Genomic DNA, 23,322 nt, shown 5'->3' with positions numbered 1-23,322 from the left:
GCCTGTCCAATGCTCGCAAACAAGCAGCAACAGTGAAATCGCAATCATTGACTTGCACCCCCCCCCCCTTCTCTGTCCTTACCCCCCCCCCTGTCCTCTTCTTATGCTAGCAAACAAGCAGCAACAGTGAAATTGCAGTCATTCACTAGCCGTCCCCCTTCTGTACCTTCTGTACCTGTAGACCACTAAACATCCTTTTCTGCAGAAGCCTACTATAGCTCAGTTAATACTTTGTCTTTTGGGAAGGGGTCATCACCATGCTGTCTTGTGGTGGACATTTTGGTCAAAATATTTCTTTTTGCCACGGACATACAAAATGAGTGGACAACAACATTACCAGAAACACACAAAGAGGTAGCCCTGAATGACCATATAACAGGTCTGTAACTCTGAGAGTGTACAAATGGAACCAAATGGACCCGTAAGTACACTCTCAGAGTTATGGTGGTCCTTGCAAATAAAACATTTGAGAACCACTAGTACTAGTAGAACTCCTAATGTGTCATATATAGTGTCTTAGTAAATCAGAGTCATACATATTCTGAAGAAAACCTGGAGACTTGACATTCAGTAATTGGGTCTTATGATCAAAATAAGAACATTATAATGGTGTGTAAATCAAAAATTTGCCACGGACAAGACCAAGTCTTTGCCACGGACACATTTGTCCGTGTACGGACAAATTGATGACCCCTGCTTTTGGGTCTCGCGCTGTGAGCTTGTATGCAGATCTGCTATTGTCAGCGCGTGACACGTCATACGATGGGGTATAATTTAAGCATTTCTTCCTAGCAAAAATATATTTTCTGGAAGTCAGAGAGGCTGGTTGTTGTTCCTCTATTCATATCTGTGTATTCATTTTAATATTTTTGCAATGCATCATTAGTGGCTTTATTGCAGGTTTTCCATCAGCTGTCAAGTAAAACAATAAAAACAACAAAAAAAACAACAACTATTGGAGATACCTTGTACCTCAAGGACTCTGATGATACTTGAAATGTAATTTCTGATGCACTTGAGGTAAAACACATGGTGTGTCAGGTACTCAAAAAAAATCATAACCTCATTTTTTTGTTCTTTTGTTTTTGGTCGGGTCTGCTCACCAGCGACCCATACCTCACCTATCCCCAACGCCCATAAATAAAACTCATAATGCACTGTAGAGAAGTTAATGTCTTGTATGCACTACATGTAACCCTGCACTGTATGTACAAACTTTGGGAATGTGTGTGTTTCTTTTTGGTCTTATTTTTTTAAGTCTAATTCCAAATGGCTTGACATGTAAATAAAACAAAAAATGTGTAAGTGCATTTGAAAGGAAGTTAAGTCGTTTTTCAGCTATCCAATCTCTTAAAAAAAAAAGAGAACATTCAGAGACGAATAATGTAGTTCAACGGCAGTTCTTTTTATTCTGGTTTTAACAGCAGACAAGTTGATCTCATGCTAAATCGCACCTTCAGATTGCTATATCACTGTGTTGGTGGATGTTGGTACAACATGAACATGTATACAACAGGGATTGCTGTCTGTTCTATGATCGTTACAATTGCATAACTGCACGACTTTCACTACAATGAGGGAAAACCATGCGTAGAAAGTGCTCAAACATCTCTTTAAACCAGAGATAATGTGGGAAGAAAAACACGAGGAATCACTCCACACACTGGCTGAAAATGTCAACATTGCTCATACGTTTATACTATATATACAGTATACAAGATACTTAGTAACACCACAGAGGTACGGAGACAGGCTCCATTTTAAAATCTTACTCTGAGAGATCCCTAAAGCAGATCTCTAAAGCAGACCTATACAGTATGTAACTGTATTGTACCTGTCTGAAGCGATCTTATTGTTACATGAATAAAACTGAACCAGGTAGTCCTATCAAAGGATCTGCCTTATAATAGTCACTGAGAAATGAGGAGAAAACACACATCAAAAGGGTAGTCAACTGGGGCCTTTAGAAGACAAGATCTGTCACCAGCGTGTACCCAGAACACAGCATTCCCTGTACAGAAGTCCTGTATCAAAGGCTTGGGCATATGGAGTATTGCTCTCATTTGTACAGGGGTTCTCTTTAAGTATGACTGATGGCAGCGTATGAAGGCATTGGCAGTGCTGGAAACTTTAGGTTTTGTCTCTCAATACTGAAGGGAACGAGGGACAACGGATGTTTCCCGTAATGAAGCGTCTCTCCCAAGTCTTCATCAGTGGGATAGAGGAGCTGAAGGAGATGAGAAGAGGAAGTCACCTCAGACTATCGACACCCCTTGTATAAACAGCCTCTGTGGAGTCATGCTCCGTTTTTGTTTTTCATTTGACAGGGACAATGCACAATAACATCGCACCAGAAATAGCTATAAGCTAATTTACACCTGTAGTCCCTGGGTAATATCCTCAGTCTTGTTTCACAAGTCTACGGTCCTGTGGTCCATTTGTTGTCAAGCTGATCAGAATACGCTTTTCTGACACTGTTTTTTATAATAATTTAATGCTTTTATCATGAAAATAACTGCACCTACTCTTGACACATTGATCTAAAATGATCAAATGAATGGTTAAAATGTGCGTATATAGCGTGAGGTCAATTAACAACAGCAAAGGGAATTCATAAAGGGTCCCAAATGTGATTGACAACAAAGAATTGAAAAAAGAATGGTTATTCAATAATATAATTCAAAAATCAAGTGGTAGAGAACCCTGCCTCTGTAACCATATGTACCCCTGCTGGTACGCAAGACAGTTCTCTCCAACTTGTCCTTAACTTTATCTCCCACTCAGCTTTCTCATTGTATAATTACACCCACTGATTCTATAAAACAAAATACATAAATCATCAAAGAGGAATGATGGAAACAACTAACCAAAGGAAAACGTTTCTCTATGTCGAAGACAAAATCGTCACATTTTAAATAGTTCCTCACACACAATATGAAATTTAAAAATGGCCCCCTTTCTTCCTGGATAAAACAAAAGCCTAATAACAAACACCTTTCTTGTTTAAATCGCTATATATGTCTACTTCCACCAATCATCAGCGAAAATAACATGACACCAGTACAGTACAGTACATGTTGAAAACACACAAGCGTAGCTGAAGCTCATTCAAGGTTCAGAGTGCTGTGAGGATTATCAATACCAAAAATGGCCTCACGGAACAGACTGCAGAGTCACGCACGCATTGTAATTCCAGACTTCATGCTGCGTATTCAGTGCAGCAGGTCAACAACACAGCTTTGGCGCTCTGCGTTGGTGCAGCATTGGTGTTAGCATGGGCCAGAAAGGAATCGTGCAATCACAGCAGGTCCGTTTCCTCACCGCAAGGGTGCATTTCAACAACACAAACACAATCAAGCTGGCGTGGTAGAAGCTGCAGGAGAGACAAGGCTGACACGGTGTTGTTCCAAAAGCATCCTGAAGATGTTCCTTTGGTCCTTCAATTATTGTTCAATAGGCTGCAGAGCTGGGTAAACACGTCGGTGTGGCTGTACTGCTGGTTTGCAAAAGCACTAATAGTCTGTAATAAAGCTCAACATTGCTGGTTGATGCGTATCTAAAAGCACACGTAACAACTATAGCCAACTATACATCTTAAAACTCTGAACTATAGCCGACTGTACATCTTAAAACTCGGAACTGAAGTCAGAGCGTTCTCCCTTTTGAAATAAAACTGAAAGTATATCCAACAGCCATCACAAAAAAACAGGGTCAATATATTCCTACTGTATAGGTAAGGCTTTCTCTCATGGAGATAAAAAAATAAATACATTGGTTCCTACTGTAAATCTTTATAAATAGCCTGTATTTATAATAAGATTTGTTGTCTTTTCTTATCGTCACTTCATGACAAAATCATTACTAAAATGTTCCCCTTATAATTTCTAGTTGAAATACGGAAGTGCATTATGTCCTCCTCTCTCCATTCACCACCTAAGCAACATGCCACTGAAACTTGATTTTGCTACGCCAGCAGCACACTGACCTATTTGTGTGACCAATCAAAAGGGTCTCCCAAGGGAAGGAAATTAAAGCTCCTTTCACCATTCGCAATGAAACTCAAACCCTCCGTCTTTCTATGTGTGAGGGAAGTTGAAACAAGAGGCCCTTTTATGTGAGGGGTTGGACACAGAAAAAGCTAAACGGCAAGTCTTCTACAGCGCTGGCGAAGCAGTGCAGGCCTTCTTCAGCCACATGGGGGAGTAGCCATGTCAGCAAAGCCAGGTAGGCCTCATGAGGGAGAGCTGACTTTGATAAAAAAAAACTAAGTACTAATGCGGGGTTGTCAAAAAAGGCCTCAACTGGCCAAATGACCAAATTCACAGAAGATGTTCACAAGAATTTCATCTGAAACTCTTACTTTGGAAGAGCCAGTTGAGTGGCTTACTGAGAAGGCAACAGGCTGCCATTAACACCAGAATCTAGGTGGATGATAGTCGTTGCCATTGGGTACAGATCTACGGTCACTGAGTAACTCAGGGTTCGTTACATTTCTCTACATGTCTCATTCATGGTTTTTAGTAACTCTTCCATGACAACTCCATGTCAAGCACCAGATACAAATGTGTTGTAACATTGGATATAATGTGAGGAAGCCTTAAAACACAAAATTATAAATAATCATTTTGAATCTAGTTGATGCAACGTAAACCAGATTTCCTTCTTTTAACTTATACTTGATAATTTATTTTAAATACTTTGTTGCTCCCTGAGAAAGGCCATGGAATTGCATTTTCAAGTTGACTGACCTTTCCAGGTTGTTCATGGCTGCGGGAACCCTGCTAGGAACTTTACCCATTGGAATGTCGATTCAAAAACTGATCTTAAACTAGTATTTACCCAAGGGCAAGGTTAATCGTACTGTACATGCTCTGGCCAGCGAGGGGCAGGTAGGGACTAGCGGATTAGACAGAGTTATCTGTTGGCCTTGTAATTGGACTTGCTGGCATCGCGTGGCTCCTTGCTGGGGTTGCTCCAGTCGTCCGCCTCGTTGCTGGTCTTGTAATGTCGCCACGCTGACTTGTTGAAGACGGGCAGGCGTTCGAATGACTCGCTTGACAGGGCCTTTGGTGGAGGAACAGTGAAACATAAAGGGCCAATGAGGACTCACACACAGATCACCGACTCAAAGAGAAGCTAACAGAGGGCAAATAATGAAGATGTTAATGTTGGATCATGTGAGGCAGCTCATGAACACTATGACTATGGTAAATAAGAGGCAAGGTAAACACAACCTACCTTCAGATAAATGACAGCGTCAGTTCCCACACCCTCCATGGAGTAGAGCTTCAGATCCCCCTGGAAGTACCTGGCATACAGTCTGGAGATGGGTAGACCATAGCCAAAACCAGCCTGGAGGAAGGACAAGAGAGGGATACAGACAGAGAGAGACAGAGACAGAGACAGAGACAGAGAGACAGAGACAGAGACAGAGACAGAGACAGAGACAGAGACAGAGACAGAGACAGAGACAGAGACAGAGACAGATTCACAAACTGTATACAAAATCAGCAAACACAGTCTGAATGTCTCATCACGTTTCACTTTAACTTAGAGAGATGGACCTTTATAGATCCCATGGGGGAAATTCAGTTGTCACGGTAGTTATAAAACAAAAAAATGATACAGCTAGGAGTATCAAATATTACTAATAATACTTGATTTGTGTGTGTGTGTGTGTGTGTGTGTGTGTGTGTGTGTGTGTGTGTGTGTGTGTGTGTGTGTGTGTGTGTGTGTGTGTGTGTGTGTGTGTGTGTGTGTGTGTGTGTGTGTGTGTGTGTGTGTGTGTGTGTGTGTGTGTGTGTGTGTGTACATACCAGTGGGACAGCTCCAGGCTCCAGGGTGGGTGTAGGGGCGGTGGAGTATGTGTAGTTGAACAGACGGTCTATCTTTCTAAGGGGAACGCCTCCTCCTCTATCACTGATCTGAACACAGGGAAAGAAACAAAAAAACTAAAATAACATCAAGCTGGACATCCCAATAAAAGTTCGGCTCAAAATGTCAAATTATTTCATAGAACCTGTTTACCTTTATGGTTGCAAGGTCGGGGGTCCACTTGCTAACCAAGATATAGCAATATATATATATATAGAAAGCACCAAATAATGTATGCTAATGATAATTATCAATACACAAAGGTGGCCCAGACAGACTCCATAAAGCCTCCTTGTAGCCTCTACTGTACAGAGAAACTCGAGACTAGAGAGATGCCTCCCTCTGTTCACTAACACAAGCAGAGTCACCAAATAATAAGAAAACGAAAAGAAAAAAATGCAAATTGGAATGCTATTTGGCCCTAAAAAGAGAGTACACAGTGGCAGAATACCCGAGTTCTGTGATTGATCCAAAACTGAGAACTAGACTATGTACAGACTCAGTTAAAACCATCCCAGCCAACCTGGCTCCCAGGAGAAGACAGACTGTGGCACCTACTGCACACAAGATGAGGTGGAAACTGAGCTGCATTTTCTAACTTCCTGCCAGCTGTACCAAGACACCAGAGACACATACTTCCCACAGATTACAAACACCCAAAGAGAGTTTGAAAAACGTGACTAATTATGAAAAACTCCCATATCTGCCGAGTGAAGTACAGTATTGTGCAAACACAGCAGCAAGATTTGTTGTGACAGGAAAATTATGTTCAATGGAATACAACCACCATAAAGAACCATTTATAAAAAAGCACCATTAAGACTATCAATCATGTGTAATCCTACCATACCCAAAATACTGGGACAAATTATGGGGGTTGACATTCCTTTTGAGCCAGCGTTCTTTGTACTTGGTGAGATTCCCGGGGGGAATAGTAACCAAGAACCAGACATATCTGCTTGGGGTGTTGCTGTTGATCGCAAAACAAATGATTACTGTGTCTTGGAGAAATGTAAAGTCACCGACTATCCAGCAATGGAGGGAGAGGCTACAAAGCATATATCTGATGGAAAGCACTACAGCTAGACTACATATGAGGACAGAGGATTTCAATATCGACTGATTGGGGATGCGGTCCCCCCTTAATGTCAATGGACAATTGGACAGGAGTTGATTGAACGGCCTGGTTGCCTGTCCTCCCTGCGCTATTGGCCGGAGTGTCCTGAAGGTCATGTATGGACGATTGGTGCTGTTAGAATAATAATTGTGGTGATGCCCTTGTACGTTTTTCTTTGATGTCGGACGCTGTTGAATGTGTGACGCAATTTTTGTTTTTGTTTGTTTTTGTTTTGTGTATGTCCATATAATGTTATTACAGAATGTATGAAAATAAAAATAGTGGAAAAAAAACCCATCAATCCTCTATACAGAGCTGATCTCCATAGATACTGTGTATTACGTTATCCTTACTTACATGTATTTATTTTAGACATTTTGTTCTGTGTTTTTTCACCAAAAGCAAAAAGAAATTTTTTAAAGCTACATTTGAACGTTTTTTTGGGTTGTTTTTACTGAAATATTTTATTTGGAAAGTTGCGTGACTCAGCTCTGTTTACACATTTCTTTATAATTATGTTAATTGTACATACATTTTTTAGTTGTGATTGTTGTAAAACCTTTGTTTCCTATGCCAATAAACTGAGAGACCTGAAAGCTCTCTAAAGCTGGATTTACACTTGGCTGCACGTCACGCACCAAAAATAGCCAATCTCACAACGCACCGCAGGGTGACACAGTGTGAGCTTGTACAACTGCTATGTTCAGTGTATGACGTGACGAAATATATCAAGCCCTTAAACATTAAACACAGCAAGAACCCAGTAACTATACGTGCCAGAGCCTCCCCCGGTCCCGGCAGAGTAGTTCCGGAGAAGCGGACTGAGGGGCCCTGTCTTTCCCTAAGAGGACTGACCGTAGGTAGCTACTAGGACGTAAGTCGGGGCTTGATCAACCCCGGCTGGGTCACCTGGGCGAGGGTGTATGTTGCGAGACCCGAAACACCCGTCGACCCCAGGCTACACTGATGATACGTCCCAGGTCCCAGGTTGATGTGTTTAATCCTAACATGTTATTTTGTCTGGAGAAACATCAGAAAGGCCACGAGTTTAAATGCAGCTAATTAACACTATAATCATGTGTGGAGGCATCGGCTCAGGAGGTAAGAGTTGCCGTCTTAGAACCAGAAGGTTCTCGGTTTGATGCCCGGCATGATGTCCTTGAGCAAGACACTGCTCGTTTTGAGCAGGTTGGTTCCTTGCATGGTTGCCATGGTTCCTTGAATGGGTGAATGTGAAATATTTACTGTGTGTGTGAGTGTGTGTGTGTGTGTTCTTTACCTTTATGGAGAGGTCCTCATTACCCAGCGTCACCTTTGCCTTCACTGGTGGTAAGCCCTCCTTATTGTCTTCATGAAGCTCCACTGTGGCCCGCATTGAGTTCTACACACACACACACACACACACACACACACACACACACACACACACACACACACACACACACACACACACACACACACACACACACACACACACACACACACACACACACACACACACACACACACACAGTTAATTAAGTTGACTCGAGGCAGTGGTCCTGATAGAATCAAGGTCATGTTACACTTTTAATTACATCTGTGGAGCGTCAGCCCAGTAAGACGAAAGAGATCCTACTTTTGGCTTACCTTGAAGAGCTCGAACAGCATGTGGAAGAGGTGAGAGGGTACGTACACCGACTGGATGGGCTTGTCGGGGGTCTTTGCTGGAACACACAGGAGACATGAGGAGTGAGGACATGACATCAGTGTTGCCAAGTGGTTGATGCTCATTAGGAAAAGTTTACTTTCATTTTCATTCTACTCAAGACTACTGTGTTTTTAACAGTTTGGCAAATATGTTTTTTCCTGTCTCGCTTTTGCTTAATAACATCTGTGTTTCAGGCATGGTCAGCTTTCCCAATCAGGCATGGTCAGCTTTCCCATCAGTAGTTTCGTTTTGACACTCATAATAAAAATAAAAATGAACTTTCGTTTTCCCTCCTTGTGCGTGGAATGGATCAGTTCATAAAATCCATACACATTCCCCTCAGTGCAGTTTTGTTTTGAGACACTTTCATTTTCCTAACTCTCCTTAATGGGGCATGAGGGGCTCAGGAGGTGTAGTACAGATGTGACATTCCAAAGTTTCAAAGAGCCTGCCACTGGCACTTCAGTGGATAGTCCAAGCCTTGTCACGTAGAAAGGGGGGCGTTAGACAGATGTGAAATGGTGCCAGGTGCGAATTGGCCTAATTTCACACCTGGCAAATCAGGCACCACAAATTTTTTTTGGGGGGGGGGTCATTGGTGGTTTGCATTGTGCACAGGTTCCATTGTTAAAATATCTGGTGCATGACTTCAGTGTATAGCCTGTTCTAGTTCCTACAAACCACAGACAAACTAGCTACAAACTTATCCACTGCCTCTGCTGAACATTCATTCAGCTGTTGATATCCTTTAAAGGCATACCTCTCAAACAGAATGACTTCAAATGATGAACATTCAGCTGTTGATATCCTTTAAAGGCATACCTCTCAAACAGAATGACTTCAAATGATGAACATTCATCTTCATTTTAAAACTGTATATGTTGACATGTGTGACTATAGTAGTAATCATGGGGGAGGGTGGTTGAATCGGACCGTTCTTGTACATGCAATGTGATCAAATCCTGCAGGCCCCCCTGTGCATGCAGATGCCCCCTCCCCTCCCACCCTTCCAACACTCATACAGACACACCCGCCCACCCACCCACGTACATGCATTAACTCACTCAAACACTTTGAAGATAATGAGACACATTCTCAACATTGTAATCACAGCAGGACTAAATTGAGACTCTCTTTCTGGCACCACTAGCTTGAAATAGAATGTGTAACAGAACACAAGTAGTAGTAGTTTCAACACTATGAAACAAACACCAAGCCATGGGTAAATGAATAGATTGAATGGACGGATGGATGGATGAATAGAAGATAGTTTGGTTAAAGTGACAAGTCTAATGTCTGGTGTGTAATTAAGTCTACAGCCTGAATGTATGTTCTGCAATGTCTTATTGTTCTAATGAGTGCTGTATGTCCATGTGCTTTGCCGGTAACCCTGGGTTAAGTGTTAATCTATTTTGATACTGTGTTAGTCATTGCACCAAATCCCTCCCATGCCCCCCTCCCACCAACACCACCAATGCAATAGTAGGAGGAACACTGTTAATAATATTATCTTGATGATCAGATGATACAAAAATACAACAAAAGAGTGAAGCTCTCTTACTGTTGAATTCCTCGATCTTGAGGTCAGGAGAAGCCATGTAGTACTTCTCGCATAGCATCTTGGCTGTGTCATAGGCATCTGAGAGACAAAGCACAGACAGAAGTTAATGCAATTCTAAGCCAAATATGACTGATCTATTCAGATTCCTGTTACATTACCACGGTAGTGACTACAGTGTTCCCTGGCTCACAGTAGTTGGCAAGACAATCCCACATACAAAACACTGTCTGGAACTCTGTTTAAAAGCATGGAAACATGCTATTTTACTACAGATTACCCTTGATATGGTTCAGTGTAGAGTATGAGAAGTGTCACATAAAGCGTAAATGAGCTGGACCTGTTTTATATCTGTGCAATGCAAATATTTAGTTCAGCAATGCAAAATAAATGGACCACAAGATAATACATACACAGAAAAAAAAAGATTATGCCAAGCCTGCAGAGCTAGTTCAGCCAGACAACTCAAGCCAAACCCTGATCAAGTGACCAGTCACAAGCACTCTTCGCCTGATCAGGGCGGGCTATTTAAACTTCCCCGCCTACCTGATTATTCCTCACTTTGCCTCCTTGCTGCTAGCTGTGCTGCTCTGCTGTTGCTCCCTCTCTGCTGTCCATAGTCCATATTCACACGGCGGCCATTTTGGAATTTAACATTGCGTTGCTGTGGCAACTGGGGTGGCAACTGGGGTGGCATTTCATTAATCTCTCAAGAACAGATTCTGCTCTGCGTTGGAATCTGTCGTGAAGGTTTGTCATAACGTGTACGCACTGTGTGGGCGTGGGCGTGCCTTCAGATCAGGAAGCAGGCCGCGCTTTACCCAATCAAATGTAGTGGGCGGGATTTACGTGTCCGCTGATCCTTCCCTACTCGAAACAAGCCGAAACTAATTTAACAATGGCGTCCACGGAGCAGACAAAACCACGGAAAGATATTCACATTTTAACTTGCTCTTTCATCATAGAAACAAGTGGGCTTATAACCAAAACGATCCATGTTCTCTGGGAGAAGTGGTGTTAGTGTTCCGTGTAGAAATATTGTTAGTGGGAATGAAAACATAGTCGCACCACCCGGAAGTGGAGCGTGAAGACAGACTAAAACCCCGGTTTCCTTTGCGCACGTGTGCTGCGTCGTCATTGTCCCAGAGCCAACATGAGATAGTACAAACAGCAGAGGGCGCTGTTTTTCATTCTCATTTGGCTTTGGGTTCCCAGATTGGCATTTCATTGACTTAATGGCAATATGGCCGCCGTGTGAATATGGTCCATTGCCTCGCTTTCTGCTGCTGCCCTATGAAGTTTTGCAATCCCACCGCCTCCCCAGCCTGTAGGCTCTGTTTCTATATTCCCATTTGGGGTCTTAATTAATTCCCTGTCATTTTATTTGGTATATCACTTAATTATACATTTTTCATGCTTACAGGAAATGAATAGAGACAGATCCCTGAAAATGCTGCTAATTAAATGTAATTATTTATTAAACAAAACTTTAGTAAGATGTTAAATGAGGAAAGTTCTTTCAAATCTTACCTCCGACTACATCAGCCACGAGACAGGTGGGGTCAATGCTGCCAATGTGTTTGGGATGAAGTGGGTTGGTGTCATTGCCAAACAGGAGAGCTACACAGAAATAAAAATAGAAACATTTTGAAATTCAGTACATTTCACTGGGTTTTACTTAAAATATTGAATCCATTACCAAATCTACTTATCGATTCCAAATCCTTTCAGTCCTTCTGTCAATTTCTAAGATAAAGTGCAGTACTAGCTTTTGACTGAGTTGTTGACATGAACATGATGTGGAGGTAATATTAATGCTACTTTTAGTTATCATCTGTTAATGGTCAACTAAATAAAGTGCTGCCTGTGTTTTACTTGACCGTAGCATGAACTGCCTGCACTCACATCAGCATGTTAAAGGCAACTTCAAAATGCCACACTCCTACAGTACTTACAGTATATTTGATGCTGTGTGGCTGGCAACACACAGTATTTACACTGTAAACATGACGCTAGTACTGACACCTTGACGCTGCGTTCACACTAGCAGAGAGACAAAGCGATAGGCTACAACAAGTCATTTTCAGTGGAAGCCAGCGACATGAAGATACAAACTGACACACTACAAAAAAAATAAACTAGTTGAGATGGCTTTAACTTATTTTCAGCGCTCCAGTGACGCAGTGAAGCGTCAATCAATCGTGTGTTTTTGTTTCACTATGTCCACTCCCCTTCTCTCTCCTCCCAAATTCCTGCTTGTAAGAGGGAAAAACCCATTCTTGACGTCAGCCAGATCCCTGTTCTTTTCAACCCTTTATATTGTTGTCGGTCGTCGCTCCCACACACGCTTGATGGCGTCACCGAGCGTGTTAAGCAACACTTCAAACGCCGACTCTGCAACAGTGTAGCCAACCACGCTTGATTGTTTTGTAGCTTTTGTCGCTGCTAGTGTGAAGGCAGCATTAGAAGACCTTGCGCAAATATTGCATTAAGCCATCAGTTTGTTGGTTTTAGGGAGCTGATGCTCTCTAAAGTCAAGAGATGACTGTTGATTAAACAAACAGGAGACAGGGCACACGCATATTACATCACCACTTGCGGGTGGGTTTTGTGGAACAGCGATGGGGACAAAAAGATTTGACAAGAGGATTTGTTTGACTCAAAGCTTAACAAATCTGCTCAAATATAACCGGCTGTGCTTGTTGATGAGCTAGAACTCTCAACCCTACAGTATATCGTTGCTGTCGGGTGGTAAACTTGTATGTAAGAACCTGTGTTCCAATGGATCCGTGAGGTGAGCTTGTAGATCAGCTATTTTCACACTCTTGTACGATGAAGTAGGGCATTAATTTATAAAAACATAAAAAGTGCATGAGTGTTTATGTTGAAATATGGAGATACAAGGTTTCTGCCCGACACCAACAATATGCTGGTTGATGAGCTTCAAAATCCATGGAAAAATGCATTCTACTATGCTGCCACCAAAATGTGGAATGACCTACCAAAACCCAATAAAGAACACCTTGGTAGTGGCATCCACTGCCCCCCCGCCCCCACCCCTCCTTTCTCTGTAAATACACCTTTTGATGCTACACTGAATTTTCTAATATATTCCAATATGTATTGTATTGTGTATATATTACTGATAAAATGCGTACAATGGACCACAATGGAAACAAGCCCACTGGGGCTTACATGTACTGTTGACAAACATGTTAATAAGGCGGTCAATCAATCAATCAATCAATTCACAACATGTGATAATGTGACACTCACTGTGCTGGTTGATGAGCATGCGGAAAGAGATGCGGTTGGTGTAGAAGCGGTCCAGGAAGTACTGTATGTTGCTGCTGATGAAGGGATCAAAACCGAACTTCTCCTTGTACTCTAAGACCCCTTGAGCCATGGTGGGAACCACGTCGTTGTTGCGGTTGCGGACCTCTATCAACAGCTCCAGGAAACTGGAATTGGTGGATGAAGGGATGGATGACAGAAAAGATGGATGGAGGGGAAAAAAAGTAGGTAATGAGTTAAAAAAAACACGACATAAGGCGGATCATGTCACTTATTGACCACAGATCAGACAGATATCTAGGGTATGACTAGCCTGTCATATTAAGGGAATGGGCAAATTAATTATTTTGTCACATAATCACAGATTGGCCGAGCTTTGAGTCACGTTTGTGCCGCCGCACCAGTATAAGTGGTGGCCTTTCCTTTATCAACAGGGTACAGGCAAAGAATTTGACAACGTTTCAATGTTAATACATTTTTGTCAGGTCATTGACATCGAAAGCGTCATATTCTTTGCCTGCACCCTGTTAATAACAGAAAGGCTTCAATAAGTTTGCTCCAGTGCCTTCTTTCTTCATGCCTTACTAAGTCCTGCTCCTGAGGTACACCGGACCAGGCTGAACTTGGCTTGAGGCGCGGTGGACCTCCTATTGTTCCTTTCCGATATGACTTTTCATAACTTTTCCAGGGCTTGGACATTGCTGTATTCTCACATTTCTAGGTCATGACCATAAGAATGCTGCCTCTAGTCACTGATAGTAAGGGACACAGCCTCTATCTATCTGTCATAAAGGACTGGCTGTAACCAGGCCATTGTTATGGTATAAATATACACTGTTAACTGTCCAGTCAGCTTAGAATAGGACTTTGTTTATTACAGGGATTGGCAACTTCAGTGAGACAAGGCGAGTGTGCAATGGATAGATGATTAACACACCTATTTAGAGCTGTACCTACTACCTACAACACATTGTACAGTATGTTTGACCCACCTACTAGTACTGCGTTGAATATTACCTTCTGTTACATACAATTACGCAACAGAAGGTATTAACACTCAAGTGTTGCCTAGTGCTCTGCAGTTAAAGGACAACTTGAATGATTTTTAACCTGAATCATGTGAATATCATATAAACACTTCACAATGTGTGTGTGAGAGAGAGAGAGAGAGAGAGAGAGAGAGAGAGAGAGAGAGAGAGAGAGAGAGAGAGAGAGAGAGAGATCATCGGTTTTTTTAACGATGGAAAAACTGGACAAAACACAGAAGTTGCTTCTCTATTCAGTACATCACTCACTCATTCAAAACATGAGGGTCCTCTGGTTTTCTGTTCTCGTATCCCAGCAGCTCCACAAAGCTCTGCATGTACCTGGAAAAAACAGTCAACGTGAAACTCACATTCCATAACACTGTTCTCTCTCTATGTACTCAGCCACCCCTAGGGAAGCCCCCACCACCACCATTTGGGTCTGCACAAGCGCATACGTAATAGATGCAAACACTGATCTTCTGATCAGTGTTTACAGGGATTGGCAACTTCAGTGAGACAAGGCGAGTGTGCAACCATAATGTAAAGGTTACATTATGGTCAAAGCAGATACAACTGGATGCATATGCTTATTAACACACAGAGGAAAAAAGATAACACATTGATGTATGGCCTATACAGAAAGTGATTTATTTCTTTTAAACTACTCAAGGATATAAAACATCGTCTTCTCCAGATAGACAAGCTGCCTACGATTATTTAGCCAATTTCTTTGCATTTTTCTTTTGCAATCCCCCAAATTGCAGTCCACACACACACACACACACACACACACACACACACACACACACACACACACACACACACACACACACACACACACACACACACACACACACACACACACACACACACACACACACACACACACACACACACACACACACACACACACACACACACCTTATTGGCTTACTGGCGGGGGCCTAGCATCATGTATTAAGTGTATTTCTGGACGAGGTCTCTCACCATTTCTGGACCAGTCTGATGGAGGGCTGACTCAGGAGGTTATCGGGTAGCAGGTTCACCTCTCTCATGGTGTTGGCCAAGCGCACGGGCAGCTCCTTGCGCAGGAACATGTACGACGTCTTCTCACACGCATTTTCCCTGCCTGAGAGACACCCAAAAATCTATAAAAGCCTTATGGGAAAGAGGCACTTTAGTTTTTATACATTGGTGTATTCTTGTAGATTTCTGTATTCTAACTAGGGCTGTGCATTACATCAATATTGTGATATGAGACTAGATATCGAATGAGATTTTGGATGTTGTAATAATACATTATCGTCATATGACATAAGCATTGTCTTTTCCTGGTTTTGAAGGCTGCATTGCAGTAAAGCGATGTCATTTCAAGAAATCACATGACTGTCCTAGCTGTTAATGTATTCATACAACTATCTATGAATTGTACTTGCAAGTTCATTTGAAGTCGCTAATATGAACTCTGTGTGAAATATCCAGTAAGTGGCTCTAAAACAGGAACTAATATTTCTTCTAGTAGTGTACACTTTGGAGAATGATGAGAAACAGGCCCTATAAAAACAGCCTTTTCGGACTGTGAGATTGTGTGCATATCCAGTACAAATATCCTCAGGCCTGTTAATAAACATGGTTAAAGGGCTATTTGTGTTATCTCTTTTATTATACAAAGATGCAGAATGGCATAATGATCATCATTACACTGTTCTAATCTTTGCCTTCACCTAACTTAGTTATTATACAGGCATTATTATCGTGTAAATATTATGGGAAAGCACAATAGTCATCCATACAATATCATCGCAATTTTGTATTTGGTGAAAAACTGTGATATTTGATTTTGTCCATATCGTCTAGACCTAATTCCAACTGGGTTTATATTAAAGAAATGCTGAACGCCCCACTGCAGACGTGACTCAGCACAATTGCTAACTTCCCAAGAGTGCATGCATTCTTTAATTGCACTACGTAGTGATAGTACGGGGCCAAAAAGCTTGCATTTGTGCCAGCCTAGCGTAAACACGATACACAGCTTATTGAATTCCTGCAGAGGAACAATGCCTCAAACAGTGTTGCTCTCTCATTGCAGACTATCAGGTTGTACCCGACACAAAAATGACGGTCAAGTCTCATAGTGACTCTCCCAACTACAAGACTTTTTTGTTTTGGTTGCTTTTTACCCCCTTTTCTCCCCAATTTTAGTAAGTCGTTAAGCCAATTAATTCCTCCCCACACACGTGTGCGTTGTCACTGCTGTTGTGTCCTACTGACTCACCTGCCAGTGAGGAACCCCCACCGGGAGGATGTAGAGCTTCCCTTCCCCATACACGGACAAGACTATCATATATTGCACAATACACATTTACTGAGCTCAATGTGAAAGTGCTGATACAAGTGAAAAAGCATGGCACCACCACACACAGTGTGAGCGTAGTCATGAGTGTGACTTAAGAATTATGCTAAAGGGATAGTTCACCCAAAAAAAATCTTTTTTTCTAATGATAAGTCACCCCATGGAGACTTGAATTCATGGATATCTTTTTGTTTTTGTCCCATTCCACAAAGACAATAATTTGATGCCCAGCGGAGCGGCAGGCAGCAGTTCCGGTAGGAGACACAAAGGAGACTCTATGTGTCTCCTACCGGAACCGCTGCCGGTCATCAAATTATTGGCTTAGGAATGCGACAAAAAAATGTCCATGAATTCAAGTCTCCATGGGGTGACAGGAAAAAAGTCATTTTGGGGGTGAACTATCCCTTTAAGATATGATAAGGACAAGGGCTTTACCTCACTATAGCTTAGGGCCCCTAAGGTCGTTGACCCTCATAAGCCTTAGGGATATGAATGTAGGATCTGGCACTAAGAGAATAAGTCAGAGGGTAAATCATGCTCTGCTATATGAAAAGCACTCAGACTTTGGAACAGTTAACATTTTTGTGAATCAACTAAGAAGTACGAAGAAGACGACGACCAAAATAGTGAGTAGTGACAGACCTCTGGCAGACCTCGCCTGGAAACCAGACCATTCTGCCAGCCAGGGCGAATGGCAGACCATCGGCACGGTGTGTGACGATCATCTTTTAATGTGTTCTTGGGACACAGCCACATAGTCATGCTTCTCTCCTGGCAGGAATGGATAGGGCCATGGGGGCCCTATCCATAACCTGTTGTTAGTTACTTCCTGTACCGTTACAGTATGTAAATCTCTTGACCACCACAGCTGTGAACTTTAGTCCACAGATCAAGTTTTAATCTCAGCTTGTCGTGCTTTTTAATCACGGGCGGATTAATCAAAGCCAAGAAGTTGACGACCCCACCACCAGAAGTGACAATACTGTCTGTCACGTGCATTTTTTATCACATTGTTTTGAACCTCCCAGAATTTGTGACTGAGAGCCATTAATGAATAAATATTCTGTTCTTGCTATAGTTTAACACAGGCTTGTGACTGTGCTGTGTTAGCCATGGTTCACATGACGCTTGTATACAAGCGTCATGGTGCCGAGTCCCCCTGGTCATTTTCGCCGGCCATTTTCTCCAAATTGTCTCCGATACTTTCAACCATGCGACACTAATGGTTGGGAGGTGTATTGCACTCTGATACATTACAAAACAAAAAAAAACAAAAAAATAAAATGGCCGGCGATGGGATTAAAATGCTTTTTATTGAACAATACGGGAGATACGGGTACTCATCGCGGTCCGCATCGCCTTGTAACATCCGTGGCTCGGTGGTAAGCACTTTATATTTGAAATCTGAACGTTTATGTTTATGTGAGAGATGGCAATGTGAAAAAATCGAACACAACTTTAGACCAGGGGGACTCGGCACCATGACTGTCATGGTATGACAGTCATGTTTCAGGGCTAGTGCTGTGTGTGTAGTTGCCTAGAGCAGTGGTTCTCAAAGTGGGGTCTGGGGGACCTATAAGATTATAGCTTATAGACCGCCGAAGTCTGACGTAATTTACACATCCTTTGTTTGTCTACCTGGTTCGCAGTTTTCCACCCCCGTTCTGAATCCCATAGACGTATTTAATATCGCGTCAAATAAGAACTGTGTTCCAAAAATAAACAAATGACCACGGCGGGTTGACTCTTATGGATATGAAGCATCAACTGACGGTGAGAAAACGCTAATGTTACTTCCGCCAAATTAGTTACATTTTCGCCAGAAACAGACTGTATCAAATATAAGTGACTGACTATCATAAACTATACAGAACCTCCTCCCTGACAATAACGCCGACACGCGGTGTTTATTTTTGGACCACAATTCTTATATGAGACGATTCTAAGATGACCCAATGTTATTCTACATAGAGAAATTACTTCCGCAAACCTGGGGATGAACGAGTGACGTCAGGACTTCGGTGCTCTATAGTATAGCTTATAAGTTTACGATAACCACTTTAACTCTTACGATGTGATGCGTTGCAATCTTGTAGATCTGTTATTTTAAAAACAAATCTTGACAATGTTTGACAATATTTTTTAAATGTTTGAAACGTTTTAACAACACAAATTATATGGGGTTCCCCGTCTCAAAATATTTTCCAATGAGGGTCCATCCATGGCCAAATACATTAATTTGGGGCCCAAGTTGACACCCAAGTTGACAAGTTGCCAAGAACCAGTGGCCCAGACTCAGAGCATGTGGAAGTTGAATGTAAAGCAGCATTGTTCTGCATGACCTGTCTGTCACGACTGGGTTTTGAGTAAACATCCAATTCAAACACCCCGTGTCATATCACAACAGAGTATATAAGGTTTCACGCACGGCGCCATGTCGTGTGGTCCACTAACATCTATTTATATCCAACACACAGTGACATTCAAATTCACATTAATAGGCTGCCTGGACTCGACTGGCTGCCACGATTCCAGGACACAAAATGAATAAAATGCCAAACCAAAAGGCAATGGTGTAAAGTATCTAAGTACATTTACTTGTACTGTACAATTACAAGTACGATTTTTAGGTATTTTTACTTTACTGGAGTATTTCCAAATTTCAATACTTTTACTTCTACTCCACTTCATCTCAGAGGCAAATATTGTACTTTTACTCCACTACAATTATTTGAAAACTTTAGTTACTAGTTACTTTGCAGATATAAATTATTATATTATAAAACGTACATTAACCACTTTAGCCCTATTTTCTACATAGGCTATTTGAAAATAGCCGATCTACAATAGCATAGACACAAAAGCAAAGTTGTGAGCTTGTATATCTGCTATTTTCAAGTTTACAGTTGGTACTTAGTATATAAGTAAGTATATTTTGATGCCAATACTTTTGTACTTTTACAAGTAACATTTTGAACACAGGCCTTTACTTGTACCAGAGTATAATTATATTGTGGTATTGATACTTTTACTTAAAGTAAAACATCTGAGTATTTCTTCCATCACTGCTAAAAGGGGCCCCTATAATTCTATTGTTGATGAAGTTCTTTCTAATCTATAGAGGAAGGACACAGAGATGACATAATGAGGGTTACAGAGAACATGACACACATCACTCTCCACAGTCTCTACATAGTCTCTACACAGTCTCTCCATTCTCTACACAGTCTCTACACAGTCTCTCCGCCGTCTCTCAGCAGTCTCTACAGTCTCTCCAGTCTCTACACAGTCTCTACACAGTCTCTCAGCAGTCTCTACAGTCTCTCCACAGTCTCTCCAGTCTCTCCACAGTCTCTACACCATCTCCCCAGTCTCTCCACAGTCTCCAGTCTCTACACAGTCTCTCCAGTCTCTACACTGTCTCTCCACAGTCTCTACACCGTCTCTCCAGTCTCTACACCGTCTCTACACCATCTCTCTTAAGTCTCTACACCATCTCCCCAGTCTCTCCACAGTCTCCAGTTTCTACAGTCTCTTCACAGTCTCTCCACCGTCTCTACACACTATCTCCACAGTCTCTCCACAGTCTCTAAACAGTCTCTACAATCTCTACACAGTCTCTACACCATCTCTCTCTACAGTCTTTCCACAGTCTCTACACAGTCTATCCACAGTCTCTACACAGCCTCTCCACAGTCTCTACAGTCTCTCCACAGTCTCTACACCATCTCTCCACAGTCTTAACAGTCTGTCCACAGTCTCTACACAGTCTCTACACCGTCTCTCCAGTCTCTACTCCATCTCTACACAGTCTGTCCACAGTCTCTCCACAGTCTCTCCACAGTCTCTACACAGTCTCTCCACAGTCTCTACACAGTCTCTCCACAGTCTCTACACAGTCTCTACACAGTCTCTACACCATCTCTCCACAGTCTCTACACCATCTCTACACAGTCTCTACACAGTCTCTCCACAGTCTCTACACACCATCTCTCCACAGTCTCTACACCATCTCTCCACAGTCTCTACACCATCTCTACACAGTCTCTACACCATCTCTCCACAGTCTCTACACCATCTCTCCACAGTCTCTACACAGTCTCTCCACAGTATCTACACCATCTCTACACAGTCTCTACACAGTCTCTCCACAGTCTCTACACAGTCTCTCCACAGTCTCTACACAGTCTCTATACACAGTCTCTACACAGTCTCTCCACAGTCTCTACACCATCTCTCCACAGTCTCTACACCATCTCTACACAGTCTCTACACAGTCTCTACACCATCTCTACACCATCTCTCCACAGTCTCTACACCATCTCTACACAGTCTCTACACAGTCTCTACACAGTCTCTACACAGTCTCTACACCATCTCTACACAGTCTCTACACAGTCTCTCCACAGTCTCTACACCATCTCTCCAGTCTCTACACCATCTCTACACAGTCTCTCCACAGTCTCTACACCATCTCTCCAGTCTCTACACCATCTCTACACCATCTCTACACAGTCTCTCCACCATCTCTACACAGTCTCTACATCATCTCTACACAGTCTCTCCACCGTCTCTACACCATCTCTCCACAGTCTCTACACCATCTCTACACAGTCTCTCCACAGTCTCTAAACAGTCTCTACACAGTCTCTACACAGTCTCTACACAGTCTCTAAACAGTCTCTAGTCTACACAGTCTCTACACCATCTCTCCACAGTCTCTCCACAGTCTCTCCACAGTCTCTACACCATCTCTACACAGTCTCTCCACCATCTCTACACAGTCTCTACACAGTCTCTCCACAGTCTCTACACCATCTCTCCAGTCTCTACACCATCTCTCCACAGTCTCTCCACAGTCTCTCCACCATCTCTCCACAGTCTCGACACCATCTCTACACAGTCTCTCCACAGTCTCTACACCATCTCTCCACAGTCTCTACACCATCTCTACACAGTCTCTCCACAGTCTCTAAACAGTCTCTACACACCATCTCTCCACAGTCTCTACACAGTCTCTAGTCTACACAGTCTCTACACCATCTCTCCACAGTCTCTCCACAGTCTCTACAGTCTCTACACCATCTCTCCACAGTCTCTACACCATCTCTACACAGTCTCTCCACCATCTCTACACAGTCTCTACAGTCTCTACACAGTCTCTCTAATCGGACACAGAGAGACACGACATAATGAGGGTTACAGAACATGAGCGTCTCCAGTCTCCTCCTTCTAATCTATACTCACCAAAATCCAAAAACTGCTTGATGGAGAGCGGAGAGGGCGAGAACCTGGAGTAATACTCGATCTTTGGGTGTTGGGAGTTCTTCAGCAGAGACAGGAAGATCCTCATGGTGATGATGATGATGATGATGATGTACACACACTGTACAGTACGTTAGGGAAGCCAATGAAAAACAACACAACGCGAGCTCCTCATTCAATAATAACACACTTTGACAGCGTGACAGCCGTTATCCTTTGTCCGCGGTCCACATTTGACAGCGTGCAGCGACCTAAGGAAACTATTAATGTACATTCGTGAGAGTTAAATGATCTAATGTCTTGGTTAGATGTTGGAACAGGAACATTGCTGCACGCTCACAGCAGCACGTATCCCTCTCAAGTTCAGAGAGTCAACCGTACGTGACTGTCACGCTGGTGTAGCCCTGAAACATGACCGTCATATCATGACAGTCATGACGAAACTTCAATCTGGTTTTTACACCTTCTCCATTTACAGCCCGTACATCTACAAAAACGTTCAGATTTCAAATATAAAGTGCTTACCCTGTGGCCACGGATGTTACAATTCACTTCGAGTGGGTATAAGTGCCCGTATATTCCGTATTGTTCAATAAAAAGCATTTTAATCCGATCGATGGCTATTTTCCTCATAGAGTTATAGTTATACTGTATCAGAGTGCAGTACACTTCCTAACCGATAGGGTCATCATGTGGTTGAAAGCATAATGGAGAACGGTTGACGAAAATGGCCAACAATCGGATTAAAATGCTTTTTATTGAACAATACGGATGATACGGGTACTTTTGAAGACCCGTATGTAATTGAAACATCCGTGGCCATGGGTTTAACACTTTATATTTGAAATATAAACTTTATTTAGATGTACGGACCGTGAATGCAGAAAGTGCAATAACCAGGTTGAAGTTCAGCCATGACGCTCGCGACGGACGAGCTAACGCTGATGATGCTCTACGCTGATTGGGTTAAAACCCGGAATTAAGCAAATCCAACGGCCCCATTGGACGGGCCGCGTGTCAGTCAGTCACGAGCTATGTCAACCTGTTTGCCTGCAGAGCATCACAAGTTCACAACAGATATATTATATTATATTTTATTATGAATTATCTTTGAGTTGATATCTTATAGGAACACATACTGTA

The 23,322-nt window shown here is 42.4% G+C and overlaps 1 protein-coding gene across 2 annotated transcripts; it reads right to left on the bottom strand.

Moving 5' to 3' along the window:
• Positions 1 to 1,384: 1,384 nt before the first annotated feature.
• LOC308076704 (pyruvate dehydrogenase (acetyl-transferring) kinase isozyme 3, mitochondrial-like) lies at positions 1,385 to 22,528 on the bottom strand. 2 transcript variants are annotated; one of them, XM_080417136.1, is made up of 12 exons: positions 22,162 to 22,528; positions 15,549 to 15,690; positions 14,829 to 14,900; positions 13,516 to 13,700; positions 11,770 to 11,859; positions 10,243 to 10,320; positions 8,621 to 8,697; positions 8,271 to 8,372; positions 5,817 to 5,924; positions 5,239 to 5,352; positions 4,944 to 5,064; positions 1,385 to 2,227 (listed from the first exon to the last, which is right to left on the bottom strand). In XM_080417136.1, exons 1-12 carry the CDS (start codon positions 22,265 to 22,267, stop codon positions 2,211 to 2,213), a joined length of 1,212 nt encoding a protein of 403 aa, XP_080273262.1. In that variant the 5' UTR covers positions 22,268 to 22,528; the 3' UTR covers positions 1,385 to 2,210. The 2 variants fall into 2 exon arrangements, with proteins under 2 accessions (XP_080273262.1, XP_080273261.1); XM_080417135.1 differs by having other exon boundaries at positions 1,385 to 5,064.
• Positions 22,529 to 23,322: the final 794 nt, after the last annotated feature.

The sequence above is a fragment of the Gymnoscopelus braueri genome (genome assembly GCF_963280865.1).
Source record: "Gymnoscopelus braueri genome assembly, chromosome: 21".
Classification (NCBI taxonomy): Eukaryota; Metazoa; Chordata; class Actinopteri; order Myctophiformes; family Myctophidae; genus Gymnoscopelus; species Gymnoscopelus braueri.
The sequence above is the reverse complement of the archived record's forward strand: the minus strand, read 5'-3'. Positions and strand labels throughout refer to the sequence as shown.